This window comes from Diabrotica virgifera, chromosome 3 (assembly GCF_917563875.1).
Source record: "Diabrotica virgifera virgifera chromosome 3, PGI_DIABVI_V3a".
Taxonomy (NCBI): domain Eukaryota; kingdom Metazoa; phylum Arthropoda; class Insecta; order Coleoptera; family Chrysomelidae; genus Diabrotica; species Diabrotica virgifera.
The window spans coordinates 212,524,640-212,541,572 of record NC_065445.1 but is presented as its reverse complement, the minus strand read 5'-3'; the positions used below and the strand labels follow the sequence as shown (position 1 = coordinate 212,541,572).

The 16,933-nt window shown below is 32.8% G+C and overlaps 1 protein-coding gene across 2 annotated transcripts in view; it reads left to right on the top strand.

The window, feature by feature from the left end:
• Positions 1–5,140: 5,140 nt before the first annotated feature.
• LOC114328842 (uncharacterized) overlaps positions 5,141–16,933 on the top strand; it is a 32,440-nt gene continuing 20,647 nt past the window's right edge. Inside the window, exons 1-2 of one of the 2 annotated variants that reach the window (XM_050645845.1) lie at positions 5,141–5,292; positions 11,720–11,887. In XM_050645845.1, coding sequence (XP_050501802.1) covers positions 5,199–5,292; positions 11,720–11,887 — 262 coding nt within the window. In that variant the 5' untranslated portion in view covers positions 5,141–5,198. The remainder of the gene's footprint in view (positions 5,293–11,719; positions 11,888–16,933) is intronic. The other variant, XM_050645846.1, reaches the window with a different exon arrangement.

The window sequence follows — 16,933 nt, the reverse complement described above, 5'->3', positions numbered from 1 at the left end:
CATCTATTGACTTTCACAAGGCTTTCGATAGTATTGAAACCTGGTCTTTTTGTTAGCCCTAAGGGATGCTCCAATAGACTCACGGTACACTACACTCATTAAAAACATTTATGAACAGGCCACATTCCACATCAAAATCAATGAAGACGAAAAAACCAAAAAATACGCCTTGGTAAAGGTATTAGACAAGGTGATACTATTTCACCAAAACTTTGTACCTTAGCATTGGAAAATGTATTCAAACAGCTCGATTGGGACGAAAAAGGTCTAAACATTGATGGTGTACGTTTGAGTCATTTGAGGGTTGCGGACGACATAGTATTATTCAGTACAGATATCAAGGAACTGAAGCAAATGATGAAGGAATTAAACCAGCAGTCAAATAAAATAGGTCTTAAAATGAATCTTCAGAAAACAAAAATAATGAGTAAATGTACAAACTAATCTTGTTATTGACAACGTCAGTCTTGAAAATGTAGACCACTATATATATATATATATATATATATATATATATATATATATATATATATATATATATATATATATATATATATATCTTGGACATACCATTAAAATCGGCAAAGAAAACCAAATAGCCGAAATAAAAAGACGCATACAATTGTCTTGGGTAGCTTTCGGCAAATTAAGCTTTATCTTGAAGAATATAGATATACCAATGTGTCTAAAACGTAGAGTTTATGACAAATGTATTTTGTCTGTAACTACATATGGACTGGAGACCATGGCCTTTACAAAGAAAACCTTAGAGCAGCTCAGTACAACCCAAAGAGCGATGGTGAGGGCCATGCTAGGGATTAGTTTGAGAGACAGAATTCGAAATATCGACATTCGTGAAAGAACAAAGATTACTGATATCACAGAACGTATAGCAAGGCTCAAATGGCAATGGGTCGGACATGTTGCCCGAGATAATCCCGAAAAATGGATACAGAGACTAACAAACTGGAGACCAAGAGAGAACAGGCGAGGAGTAGGCAGACTAGAGATGCATCAAGTCAAACTAGTTTGATTTTACTCAACAAACTTGACTTGACTTGAAAATCAAACTTTTTGTATAAAAAAGTTTGACTTGACTTGATTTCGATATCTTTAGGTTTGACTTGAATTCAAACATCTTCAAACAGTTTGAAAAGTTTGAATATTATGCAACGTGTTTATTTGTTCAGTGGCGGATCAACGCGGGGGGAGTAATGGGTGGGGGAGGGGTAGGGGAAATCCCCCAATCCCAACAAGGTCCAAAAAATGTTTTTTGACAAATTTCAATAAACAGAAATGTATTGGCTGATATGATATTTAAACCGCGACAGACAAATAAAACCCAATAAGCGCGCCAGTTAGGATAATAATTATTAAGAAAGCTTATAGCGTTTTATAGTATGATACAATTGATCCAAATAATGGCATAAACCAGACATCCAAAGTGAAAGTTATCATCCAACACCAAATTGTTCTATACGGTCCACATAATGTTCAGAAAAAAGTCACACCATTTTGAGCGTAGAATTTGAAGGGAAGAGGGGGGAGAAATCGGTAAATTCGTAGTTTTTTACGTTTTTCGTCAATATTTTTAAAACTATGCGATTTAGCATGAGCAACCTTTTATACAAAAATGTTCTACATTCAATTTGAAATAAAAAAGGCCCATTGCATAATCCTTCTAAAATGAACGGTTCCAAAGTTACGGAGGTAGTATAGTATAACTGGTCAAAAAAAGGCCTAACCCAAACATCCAAAGAAAGAGTCTTCCTCCAACACCAAATTGTTCTATATGGTCCACATATTGTGCAGTAAAAAGTTACACCATTTTGAGAGTCCGGGTTGGAGGGGAGATTGGGGAGAAATCGGTAAATTAGTATTTTTTTACGTTTTTCGTCAATATTTCTAAAACTGTACTTTAGCGTAAACAATGTTCTATACAAAATTGTTCTACATAAAATTTAAAACAAAAAAGGTCCTATATATAATTGTTATATAATCAACACTTCCAATTTGGGCAATTGATGATGATTTTGGGTGGTGAGGTTGACGTTTCTTCGAGGGCTTATCACTAACATGCCACTGAAATAGCAAATTTTATTTACAAAACACAATCCTGTTAAAGAAAATTTCTTTCATCAGTAATAATATTATAAATTTCCCAAAAAATATAAAAAGTATCGAAAACTTCCACTTTTCACCCTCCGTAACTCTGGAACCGTTGATTTTATAACAAATATGTATAGGACCTTTTTGTTTTAAATTTTATGTAGAATCCTTTAGAAACCGCATAGTTTTAGAAATATTGACGAAAAACGTAAAAATCTCCGAATTTACCGATTTCTTCCCCCTCCCCCCCAAACCCGACGCTGAAAATGGTGTGCGTGACTTTTTTCTTAACATTATGTGGACCATATAGAACAATTTGGTGTTGGAGGATAACTTTCACTTTGGATGTCTGGGTTTGGGTCTAGTTATAAGTTATACCATACTATTAATGCATATTTATACATTAATTTTTTAAAAATTTAAACCCAACATTTGTAGCCTGTCTCCGAAAGAAATTTAAATTGTAGATAAATGTAGGTAAAACCATATAGACCTGGATCCCGCGTACCAAAAAAAAGTTGATTACATAATAGCAAGCTGAAAATTTGTTAATAGATTAACGGTGTCTAGTCAGACAAACTTTCATGTATGGGAACACTGGAACAGGGAAAGTTTTAATTGTGGAACAGGTTAAAAATTTGAAACGACAGACTACGTAAACGTTCCATGTATTTTGTCGGATAGGACTTCCGATTGATTAACATCCAATTGATTTGTTACCCTTTCATTAAACTCTCATGGTGTTTATCATCATTTCTGGTGTTTATCATCAACTGGGCATTTTAATGAGTGGAACATGAAGAACATGTCAAATGACAGGAATCATGTTGGTTAGTAATAGCAGTCTGATTTTTGCATGAGAGTTTAATGAAAGGGTAACAAATCAATTGGATGTTATGTCCGACAAAATACATGGAACTGTTCCACAATTAAAATTTCCACCGTTCCAGTGTTCCCGTACATCTAAGTTTGTCCAACTAGGCACCGTTAAGCTATTAACAAATTTTCGGCCTGCTATTAATCAACTTTTTTTGGTATGCAGGATCCAGGTCTAATAACCCAATGGTTAGTTTTGAATTTTAAAGAAATACCAACAAATATACAGCAATACGTTTGTATTGTATTTTCGAGTGAACTAGCAGATTGGTATGTACCAGATGTTTTTCTAACTGGCCCTTAAATGCCTTTTTTAATAAAAGAAAGTCATAAAAATTCCAAATCATTTTATTTTGAGCTGTCCATTGAGACACATGTTACTGTGCTTGACTGCTAAATACAAATTTTAAGATTTTTTCACTTGAATACTATTTTGTCCTATTGTAACATGAGCGGAGGTGAGGGGGCAATATAATACAATCCAGGGGTTCTATGTCAAATATAAACGAAAGTTGAAAAGGTGGAAGATTGTGATTCGGTAGTTTTTTTTCATTTAAGTTAAAAAAACAATGTCACGTAATAGTGATGTAACGAATATTCGTATTCGTATTCGCATTCGGGAATATCCGCATCTTTTTGCATATTCGCATTCTCGTTCGCATTCGCAAAATTTGTGCCAATGTTTTGCGAATATGAATATTAGAGAAGAGAAATAATAATTTGAAAATAAAGTTAGATTAATAAAATTAAAATCTATTCTCTTTCTCATCTTTTTTATTAAAAAAAGGTAACTTAACCCCGTATAATCAGATTATCAGCCTTCACGTTGTTTTATTATTTGGCATAATGTAATAAAGCTTAAGGTTCAGATTGATTTACACTAAATATCAATTAACTTCTCATTAAAAATTTAGAAAACATTTCAAAAATAAAAACAAATTAAAAAAACTGAGCATTCGCATTCGCATCCGCATTCGCGAATGTCGTTATTAGATATTCGCATTCGCATTCGTATTCGCGAATGTTTAAAAAATGACATTTGTTACATCACTATTACGTAATGCGCTGTTCGAACCATCCTACCCCCTCCCCGTGTAACGCGCCGTAACGTTTTACATGACCCCCCCCCCAACTTGCGTTACGTAATACTTGAACCTGAACGCTCCCAAAGTAGATTAAATTACACTTTGTATGATAAAAAACTATCCAACGAATTCTTTGTTTTAATCTAGTAACATTCAGATATAAAAAAGTTATATGGATAAAACGAAACTTGCCAGCAAGCAGTTTAAGCATTCAGGAATCATTTTCAAGAAATTTAAATTTACGACCCAATTTTGATTATAATCGCTTCCCGTATTAAGTTACTTTTATGTGGCACTCATTGTATTATTAATTTTCTTATCTTAATTGGCAACTAACATGTCAATCTCGACAAAAAAGTATATCTACTAAATAAATTATTTTTCAAACTCTTTCAAACTAGTTTGACAAACAGTTTGAATTTTCAAACCTGTACGATTGACCAGTCAGACCAGTTTGACTTGACTTGAAATATTTGTCAGAAGGATTGACTTGAGTTTGACTTGAAATTAAGTCAAACTCAAGTCAAGTTCAAACATTCAAGTCAAACTTGTGCAACTCTAAGGCAGACCGCAGAAGAGGTGGGCAGATGATATCAAACAAGTCACGGGCAAGCAGTGGACGAGAATTGCCAAGAGTAGAAATCGATGGAAGCAAATGGAAGAGGCCTATGTCCAGCAGTGGACGAACACAGGCTGAAGGAAAAGAAGAAGAAGAGGCAAGAGAAGATGTCCAACACGATGGACGAATGATATAAATAGTGATACAACAAATTGAATTATAAAACCAGATGGGGCCCCTGGAGACAATTATTGAGGTAGGTCTATATTCAGTAGCAGACTCTACAAGGCTGTCTGATAATGATAACCCTATAAATAAGAGCGACTTTTCGGTTGGACCATCCATTCTTATTTTGAACGCAAGAAACCTTTTTATTTTCAAAATTTTATAGGAATTCCCGAACAAAAATTAGGAAAATAAAAAATTTAACACGGTATCACTTTCGGTATTATTTATTTTTATAAAACTGTCTCCGTATATAAAAATCTGTACTTTCTACGACATTCACCTTTTAACCTTTAACTGAGATTCTGTCACATTTGATATCTAGTTTGTCGTTGATTGAAGTCATGCATAAATCAATAGTTTATTTTTATCTTGTTTTAAAATTGAGTTTCTTTGTTAGTTTGTATGTTAAATCTGTGCATTGCATCACTAACATAGGTAAGTATTCATAAATTAAATAGATAAATAAACTTACGTGCATAGAAATCGGCCCACCTAAAAATTTGGTCAATTTTGAAGTCTCGTATTTCCTAAACCTGTTGGCCGATTTAAGTGATTTTTTTTATTATGTTATAGCCTTATTCCTCAACAATATCATTGTATTAATATTATTGTTAAACAGGTAAGTGTTATTTTATACCGAGTGTAACAATGATAGTGTGTTTTTTACTCAAAGTTCGGAACACCCTGTGGAATATTGTAGCGTATATAAAATATTGAAATTAAAACTCAACTGTAGCCTTAGGCTTTATTAATATTTTAGTTTTTGATTTATTCGCTTATGTTGGATAATAAAAAAGTTAGGTATTTTAACAACTAGCAAAGTTCTTCATCAATACAGGGTGTTTCAAAGTAAGTACGACAAACTTTAAGGGGTAATTCTGCATGAAAAAATAATGACCGTTAGGTTTATAATCATATGTTCGCATATGCTTCGTTTCAGAACTACGGGATGTTGAATTTGTTCGTACAATCTGACGATTTATTTATTGCTCTAAAACCGCATGAGATATACAAATGAAATTAGGTAGGTTTTAAGAGGTAATTATTGTGCATTTTTGGCATACGGTTAAGAATTTTATATTCACCATTGGCGTGCATACGGGTAATATGACCGGGTAATATGACCCGTATGCACGCCAATGGTGAATATAAAATTCTTAATTGTATGTCAAATATGCACAATAACTACCTCTTAAAACCCACCAAATTTCATTTCCATATCTCAACCGGTTTTAGAGCAGTAAATAAATCGTCAGTTTGTAAAAAATAATTCAACATCCCGTATATCGAAAACGAAGGCTTTACGGACATATGTTTATAAATGAAACGGTCATTATTTTTCATGTAGAATTTCCCCTTAAAGTTTGCCGCACTTATTTTGGAACACCCTGTATTGATGAAGAACGTTGCTAGTTGTTAAAATAATTAACTTTTTTATTATCCAACATAAGCAAATGAATCAAAATGCAAAATGTTAAGAAAGCCTAAGGCTATAGTTGAGTTTTAATTTTAATATTCTATATACGCTAGAATATTCCACAGGGTGTTCCGAACTTTGAGGAAAAAACACACTATCATTGTTACACCTGGTATAAAGTAACACTTACCTGTTTAGCAATAATATTACTACAGCAATATTGCTGAAGAATAAGGCTATAACATATTAAAAAAATCTCTTAAATCGGCCAACAAGTTTAGGAAGTACGAGACTTCAAAAATGATCAAATTTTTAGGTGGGCCGATTTCTATGCACTTAAGTTTAGTTCGGTACTTAAGTAACAATAATAGATATTTTTTTTATTAAACACCAATAACATGTTTAAAAACATTTCTAACATAGATTAGTAGATACTAAAAAGTAAAGACTAAGGACAAACTCACTAGTACCACTTAACTAACCCAAAGGGTTTCTTCCTCTTGATCTTCTAGCTAGATCCGTGTTATCGAGGAGCTCGATGGCCTCAACATTGACGTGTTGAAGAAGTCGTTGTTCGTGACTCTTGGCAAATTTTTCAATGGTCTTGTTAAGAGTATCCATGTCTAGATCCCTATGGAAGTCACTGTTCCTCTATAGTACCAAGGAGCGTTGCCAATGCTTCTTAGCACTTTGTTTTGGAATCGCTGGATGATGTCTAAATTATTGTTACTTGCGCAGTCCCATAGCTGGATATCATTATGTCCATATAGATTTAAGAATATGTTTATAAAAAAGTATTTTGTTCTAGATTGACAGAGTGGTTTGCCTTTTCAATAGCCAATACATTTTTTTATACTTCAACTTCATATTAAGCTGTTTTCGTTTCATTTTAACATGGGTCCTCCAGCGTAGTCTAGCGTCTAATGTAATACTCAAATATTTTGCGGTATCGGCATATGGTATCTGAGTATTATTTACGTTAACAGGAATGTATTGTTTTTTCTTGTTTGTAAAATTAATATGCACTGACTTTACTTCATTTAATTTAATTCGCCAGCATTTAGTTCAGTTGTTAAGTCTGTTAAAAGAGACTTATAGTTTTCTTGCTGCTTCTTCGTGGTCTTCACCTACGGACCAGACGGTAGTATCATCAGCAAAGGTAGCTATTGTGTTATGATCTACTCCAGGAATGTCACTATAATAGGTATAGGACCGGTTCTATCACACTACCTTGTGGTACACTTGCATTGATTTCTTTTAGTTTCGAGTAGGCGTCTTCTTGCTTAACCCTAAAAACTCTCTCTGATATATAAGATTCCAATAATTCTGTGTATTGTCATGGCAAAATCCTATTTAATTTGTATTTAAGTCCTTCGTGCCATTCTGCCATACTTTATCAAAAGCTTGCACCACGTCGAGGAAGACAGCGGGACAAACTTTCTTTCTTTCCAGCGACCTCTCTATTATATCCGTTATTCTATGGATTTGGTCGATAGTTGAATGACTTTCTCGAAACACAAACTGGTGTGATGGAATTAGAACCTTAGCATCTATGATGGGTTTCAGCCTTTTCAGCAAAAGCTTCTCGTACAACTTCGAAATTACAGGTAGTAATGAAAGAGGCCTGTACAATTATACTGCTTGTTTGGTTGTTTTCTAGGTTTAAGGATCATTATGGCTTCAGCCACTTTCCATATTTTTGGAATATATCTTAATCTGATTGAGGCATTTTTAAGATATGCCAGTTTTACTATGTCTTTTTTAGGAAGTTGTTTTAAGATTTCCCCAGTAATTAAATCAAAACCAGGTCTTTTTCTGGGATTCATGTTTGATTTAATTTCGTCGGCCACTTCTTTTTGAGTGACTAATTTAATTTCACCTTCTTCCTCTGTGACATCTTCCCATTGAAGTGTGTTATCGCCTTCATTTGGCTGGAATGTTTCTTCGAGATATTCAGCAAATTTATTCTTGCCTTCTTTAGTAATCTATATAAAACAAAATGAATGTTTGTATGTATTGTTTAATAATTTTTATGGGATAATTTTATGTCAAAGACCACGAGACCGTAGATTTTCATGACCCTGTATATGGTAAAAAATTTTTTAAAAATAATTTAGCCGTAAGTAGTGTTTCGCGGAAGAGTAAAATTTTAGTGGTAAAGTTTCTACGAACATTTTATAAATTTCAACAGAACGGACTACAACGTTTGTTTAAAAAGTTAACGTATACCGCGTTTGATTGAACAATAGACAGTTCTTTCTAAATGGTTTCCCAGAAAGAAACGATAGTAAACATTTTGTTTAGTTTAGGATAGAGGTTTTTTTTTAGATTGTAAATAAAAATTATTTTAATATCTCCTAGAAATTGACAAGAAAGAAATTTTTATACAATACTATTTGTTCTTAAGAAAAGAAAGTAGAGACATGATGTGTGAAGAATGCTTGTGATTGGCTAGGAGACCGATGGAAGGAGAATAGAGTGGAAAGTTTCAAATTGATGAGAGAAAAAGGAATTCATTGTGTAATTACCATCCAAAGCAATCAGTCCAGTTTGAAAGTAGTGTATTTGTGCAAAGTGTGTTAATTTGGTAACCGTGGCAGCAGATTCGTGGGAGACGAAAACAAGTCGAGTAGTACAAACTCCTTGTGTCCGAGAAGATTCCAGTTTCTGTCAGTAACGAGTAGCAGTATTATATAAACTTTGTACCAGGATACCTAGCTCAGGGAAAAAATCTTTGGATTCTAAAGATTGATATTGTTTTTATCGAGTTAGAGATTTTAATTTGAGGAGAGAATTCGAAGGAGTGCTGTTTTTTGAAACAGTTTGAAGGAGAAGGACAGTGTTTGCAGAATCCGAGGAGTACGTTAGAGGCACAATCCAGCAGAAGAAATAATGACGTCGGCAAAGGTTAGTCAGATTATTTGTGAAAAGAAAGAGTTGTTTTGTATTACATACCATATTTGTTTCTTTTTTTTTTTGGAAAGCCACGTCAACTTAATAGTATTACAACATAAATTATTCATTCATAAATTCATAGAAGATATAACTAATCTATTTAAAAAGTGGAAATTAAAATTTGTTTTCTTTTTATAATAATAATAAGAACAATCCACCGAATTGTTTGAATTTGGTTCGCAAAAGGAGATAATAGAATTAAAAGTTTTTTTATGATTAGATAAGAAATTTTACAACAGAATAAATTTGAATTTTTTTATATTTATGGTATAGTATATAAATAAATAGTAGTTATAAAATTTATGAGTTTTTGGAATATATTTATTTTCCCTGTTTTTTCCTGGATAAAGGAAGAAACGAGAAATACTAGAAGTCACAAAATAAAGGTAATACATACAATCAATTTGCCCTGAGAATATGTTTTTTTATTGAAAAATTGTATTAAATTTTGGTTTTGTTTCATGAGTAGCAATTAAAATAATTAATTAGTTAATCTAATTAATAAGAGGCATCTTAATCTCATATATAGTATGTATGTATGTATGTACTACTATGTATGTATGTACCTCATATACTCGCAAACTATGCATTTGATCACGTGATGATCTTTAGAAAAGTTGTTGTATATGAACCCGGGAAGGATTCTGAATTAGTACGACCAACCTAAGTGAAAAGGGGGTTGCCCCCCCCACACATTCTCTTTTATTTTTTTTGGACTAACTTTTTTTTCTTAATTTTATATGATGTAGAACCCAAATATACATTCAACCCTAAATTTTAACCTTTTTATCTACTTACAAACGGTTATTTTTTTAATAGCCATTTAAATAATATACGGGAAAGAAATATTCACACCTTCGTCTGTGAAGGTTTGAATATTTCTTTCAGCAATAGCCTGTCAATATTTCAAATTCCATCAAATTCTGTCAATATTTCAATATTTCAGTAAAAGCTTCGAGAAGCTTTTGCTGAAAAGGTTGAAACCTCTTATAGATGCTAAGGCTCTAATTCCATCACACTAGTTTGGGTTTCGAGAAAGGCATTCAACTATCGACCAAGTCCATAGAATAACGGATATAATAGAGAGGTCGCTGGAAGAAAAGAAAGTTTGCTCCGCTGTCTTCCTCGACGTGGAGCAAGCTTTTGATAAGTTATGGCATGAAGGACTTAAATACAAATTAAGCAGGATTTTGCCAAGAAAATACACAGAATTATTGGAATCTTATATATCAGAGAGAGTTTTTAGGGTTAAGCAAGGAGAAGCCTACTCGGAACTAAAAGAAATCAATGAAGGTGTACCACAAGGTAGTGTGATAGGACCGGTCCTATACCTACATATTATACACTAGTGACATCCCTGAAGTAGATTATAACACAATAGATACTTTTGCTGATGACACTGCCGTTTTAGCCGTAGGTGAAAACTATGAAGAAGCAGCAAGAAAACTACAAATCTCTGTTAACAGACTTAACAAGTGGACTAAACGCAGGCGAATGAAATTAAACGAAATGAAGTCACTGCATATAAATTTTACAAACAAGAAAAAACAATACATTCCTGTTAACGTAAATAATACTCAGATACCATACGCCGATACCGCAAAATATTTGGGTATTACACTAGACGCTAGGCTACGCTGGAGGGCCCATGTTAAAAAGAAACGAGAACAGCTTAACATGAAGTATAAAAAAATGTATTGGCTATTGGGAAGACAATCTACTCTCTCGATCTACAATAAAATACTTTTGTATAAACAGTTTATAAAACCTATATGGACATATGGCATCCAGCTATGGGACTGCGCTAGTGAACCAATTTTAGTAATACCAATCATTCAACGATTCCAAAACAAAGTACTAAGGAACATTGTCAACGCTCCATGGTACTATAGGAACAGTGACCTCCATAGGGACCTAGACATGAATACTGTTAACAAGACCATAGAAAAATTTGCCAAGAGTCACGAACAACGACTTCTTCAACACGTCAATGTTGAGGCCATCCAGCTCCTCGACAACACGGATCTAGCTAGAAGACTCAAGAGGAAGAAACGAGTTAGTTAAGTGAAAAATAGTGCACGGTGCAAGTGATGGTACAAGTTAACATTTGTGCAATATATTAACAGAACCTAAGGGGTACTATTGAGTTTGTCCTTAGTCTTAAATTTTTAGTAGTAATTTAGGTTAGAAATAAGTTGCTCATTGATCACATTATTTGATCAGATTTTAATGTTCTTAAGCATCTTATTGGTGTTTAATAAATAAAAAAAACCTTCGTCCGTACTGCCATCTTGAGAGCGCTTTCGCCGTTTACGGCTCATCAGTCAAGCTATGCAGAACAGACGAAGACATAGAATATTTCTTCCGCATATCCGAGGCCGCTAGACAGCCATGTAGTCATTATGAGACTAGTGCACTCTGAATTATTTAGAAGCAACCTACCTTGGTTGTAACTAATAAAAATAAAATAATAAATATTTCTTTGAACAGGTTGTCGAATAAGCATAGCTAATGATACAAATGAGAAATTTGTACCAGTGTTGCTGAAGACTGGTCCAGCGGGATTTGATTTGGCGATTTCACAAAATAGCACAATTAATTTAAAAAGAGGTGAACATATTGCGTTTTATTGTCCAAAGAAGAACTATCTTAGACTAAGTAAGTGTGGAATTTTCTTATTTTTTATTATTATGATATTTATACCGCGTGTGTCAAAAGAATCGAAAAAAAAAACGATGTATCCTGATAACCTTGGAAAACTATGGAAACGGTCTAATGTAATATCTAGAGAAATAAACTATCAAATGAAAAATCAAAATTCATTTATTTATTATTTTTCAAAAATCTATCGAAAATCATGAAACAAGCCACACATCTAAACTCTCAGGGGGTTTGGCGGAGGGCAACGTGGCAACGTTGAAATAAATAGGAAACCTCATTTTTATTGCAGATTATGATTGTAAGTGAAAAAATAAACAAGTCCCATTTGAAATTTGTTCCACTTGCGATATATAGCCCTGTAATCGCAGAAAACAATATAATACTATACAGAGTGAGTTTTATGTGTGGAATATGGAAAGTCTGAATTATCTCAGAAAAAGCTTGCACGATTTTTATAGATTGTAATGGGTAAGCGTCTTCTAATGCGGCCCATCATATAGTGGTATTTACATTGTTGTCAGATCTTTCGTTGTTCTGGAAATCTAATGAACTTTCTTATTTCAAAAAGAACACACTGTATATTTTTTGCGATTTGAAATCCTTTAGAAATACTGATTGTTTTTCATGTGATATTCCCTATAGGTACCTAAATGCCGCAATTGCGGAGTTATTGCTACATTTATTAAAAAAAAAATTAAGACTTCTTTTTCTTATCTTTTTTCCTTAGGCCTATTACGGCGTCGGGTTATGGTCGGTTGTTTCTTTCACCCATTTCTCCCACCCTATTCTATTTTTGACCAGGCGTTTCATTTCTTCTTTCGTTTTCTCTCATGCATTTCCTATGTCCTCTATGTGATCCCTCCAATTCTTTCGGGGACGCCCGCTTCTCCTTTTTGTTGTATTTCCCATTACCAGAATTTTCCTGGGCATCCTTTATAGTTTCATTCTTATCACATTTCCATACCATTCTAGTTGTTTATTTTGGATGTGATATAATATTGGCTCTATTTCCGTTCTCCTTCTTATTTCTTTATTTCTTATTCTATCCCGTTTTGATTTTCCTGCGATCTTTCTTAAGTGTTTCATATTCATGGCTTCTATTTTTGACTCATGTTTCTTCTGTATTGTCCAATTGTCACTTGCATAGGTTATTACTGGTTCTTGTTCTTGTATTATGAATCTTTCTTTTCACTTCCATTTGTATGTCTTTATGTCCTAGTATGAGTTTATTTAAGGCATAAAATATTCGTGTCGATTTGTTTTCTCTGTTTGCTATTTCAGCTTCTATTCTCCCGTCGTCAGTTATTATACTCCCTAAGTATTCATAGGTTGACACTTTTTCTAATGTTATCTGATTAAACTTTATCTCTTTGTTGTGTAGGTGCTCCCTGTTATTTATTATCATAGTTTTGGTTTTGTCTATATTTATTTTCATTCCCATCATTTCAATTTCTTCAATCGATATATTAAGGCTTTTCTGCATTTTATTTTCATTATTGGTTATAAGCACAAAAAAAATTTAAGGGCACTCAAAGTCCCATTTAACGACAATGTTAACATTATGTCATATCGCTCTGTAACCAAAGCACTTAAAGACCTAATTTTTCTTTTATTTTGAAACTACATGTATTTAGTTTCGCGTAGATTTTTGTAAAGTTAGAGCGAAAGAAACATTTATTTTAAAATTTTTTAAAAATCTTTTACAAAAAAACCCAAAAAAGTTTAGATTTTATTTTTTATTTTACTTGTTTTTGTACATTTTTCAATAAAAATTTACGCGGGACTAGATATTATTTATCTACAATTACTGCAAAAATTTGGACTTTATATCATCTAAGGAACCAGAGATATCTGACATCAAAAGCTAAAAACGTAGTATTCGGGAAATCGTAAAAACATAAAACACTCTAATAGGCTATAAAGCTACCGGTAGACGGTAAGTTAAGTGCAGACGTTCAGAAAACAAATAGTTTTGTAACCATGGATATTTTATATTATAATGTGTTATATATCGTAGGAAAGAGAAGATTTCAGAGAATAATTTTCAATCATAACCCAAAAAACTTAAAAAATTCAATTTTCGGACTTAGGCTGCCCCTAAAACAAATTATAAAAATCAATTTTTTCGGGATCGGTACTCACCGGAGGGACGGCAGACGTTCGGAAACAATTAACGTCTCTTTGCAAAGACAATGCCGTCGACTTTGTTAAGTAACAAGACACTTACTCAACACACACTCTACACATTACACTAGGTATTTGATTGGAAAAATCTGTACCATTACTGTACTTCGAGTTATAAGCAATTATTATATTATATTATAAACACAAGTTAAAAATATTATTTTTGAAATTAAAAAGTGCCTAATTTTAAGTACAAAGCTAATGTTTTCTGCTCCCGATAAGTAATTTGGGCTTTATTTTATTATAAAACATTGTTTTTTTTATTTGATAATGCAGCCGTTCTCTCATAAGCGCTTAATTAATAATTAAAAACCAACGCTTTCGAACAAAACATACCAAAGATTTTTAATATTGAGCTGATATAAGAAGGTTTGAAACTAGGTACTTCTTAATTTAAAAATTTTATTTTTTACTTCTGTTTTCGAGCCTTGAAGATCGTCATTTTTCGTTTTTTTTTTTTAGTTTTAAATTGTTTATAACTCGAAAACAATCAATTTTAGATAAAAATTACAAAAGACCTTTTTTGTTTCCAATGATCCAATAAAACCTAAAATAACGTCTTCCAAGGCCGAAAAAATTGATTTTTATAATTTGTTTTAATTTTTTTTTTTAATAAATGTAGCAATAACTCCGAAATTTCGGCATTCAGGTATAGAGAATATCACAGGAAAAATAATAAGTTTTTCTTAAGGACTTTAAATCACACAAAATATACAGGGTGTTCCATTTGAAATAAGGAAGTTCATTAGATTTTCAGAAAACTAAAGATCTGACAACAATGTAAATACCACTATATAATATATATAATAATATATTTATATAAAACTAGGTTGCATATAAAAAAGTCAGAAGTCTGCAAACTAATTTATATGATACTGAATGCAGTTTTTTTAAGTAGATTCTTAATCTGCAATTAAAAATGGTGGTAGCGGTAGAGATGAGGAATCGTGTTTGGTGCCATTTAAGAGTTGTTGGATTACATAACCACGACAGAAAAAGAAATAGGTATAAAAATGAATGTGTCTAAGATAAAATGTATGATATTTGCATAGGCGTAACCAGGGGGTGGTTTTGGGGGTTATAACCCCCCCCTTTTTATATGTCAAGTCAAGTCAAGTCAAATTTATTCATCACATGCGACATTATACAAAGTATATGTATGAGACAAGTCAAAGATACAGACATACATCTTAAAGTATATAAATTAATAAATACGACAAAACATACTTAAAAGTTATTTTTAGAATATGGCTCTAGCTCACAAATGTATTGATGTACACACCTCCGAAAAATTGGCTGATGTAAATTCATTCTTATATCTATTGGCAGTTTGTTAAAGAAACTTATGGCTGCATAATGTGTGCTACCTTCCAACAAAACAGAACGATGTTGTGGAAGCATAAAGTGATTGTCTCTGAATCTTGTTGAATAAACATGGTTAAATTGAAATTTATTGAATTCATAAATTTTGCAATGTAAATACATTATACACGAAAATATATACCTACAGACCAGGAATTGTAAGAATATTGTTTTGTCTAAAGATGACTCTACAAGAATCTCTAAATTTCATTTTATACATTATCCTAATAGCTCTTTTCTGAAGTACGAATATCTGCTCTAATTCAGAGGTACAACCCCAGACTTCAATGCCATATTTGGCTATTGAGTAAAAATGGGCAAAGTATGCTGTTTTTAATATTGATGTATTAAAGAGACGTGAAAGAATTCTCAATGCATAATATGCGCTACTTAATCTGGATTTCAAATTAGAAATGTGGTTTGACCATTTACAATTACTGTCTAACAGGACCCCCAGCAACTTCGTGCAGTATGTTTTATCTATTGCTGCTTGTATAGTGGCTTGATGGTTTAATAAATTATTTGACGTGAAAATCATATACTTTGATTTCTCTTCATTTAAAACTAGTTTGTTGGATAAGAAATAACTGTTGATGGTGGATAGTATCTGTGTAGTTTTATTTTGCAAATTTTGATCGGATGTTGCTGTGACTAGAATGTTGGTATCATCCACATAACTGATGAGGTTAACTCCACTCAGTGAATTAGTTACCAAAGCTATATCATTAATATATACTATAAAAAGTAGAGGACCCAATACACTACCTTGAGGGACACCATAATGGATACCCAATGTGTTTGATTCGTTTACAAGTCCATTAGATGTTATCTTTACTTTTTGTCTTCTATTTTCTAGGTAGGAAGTAAACCATTTTAGAACTACACCACGAATACCAATCCCCTCAAGTTTTATTAGCAACAAATTATGATCCAAAGTATCAAAATCCTTGGACAAATCGAGAAATAAACCACATGCCTTCTCTCGTCTGTCCAAAGCATCCAACACTAAGCTGACGTAATTTGCAAGAGCTGTAGTTGTAGACTTAGGTGTAAAACCATGTTGAAAATTATGCAAGGCACTATGCTTTTTTAGGAATGCGTTCATTCTAGTATAAACCAGAGTTTCAATTATCTTTGAAAACACAGATAAGAGACTTATGGGACGTTAGTTGTTAAGGTCATCTTTATCACCACTTTTGAAAAAAGGAATTACAATCGATAGTTTAAACATACTAGGAAATATTCCTTGTTGAAAAGAGGCATTACAAATATCCGTCAGTGGATCTGCGAGAGCGTGAATGCATTGTTTTAATAACTTAGGGGAAATCTGATCAAAACCACAACTGTGTTTGGATTTAAAACTTCCGACTCTACTAGTTATTTCCTGTGGGTTAGTTGGATATAAAAACATAGAACAGCTATTACAGTTTTTTATGCTGATGTAAACCCACCTATTTTAGTAGGATCCAAAGCGGCAAGTAACTTTGGAGCCATTTC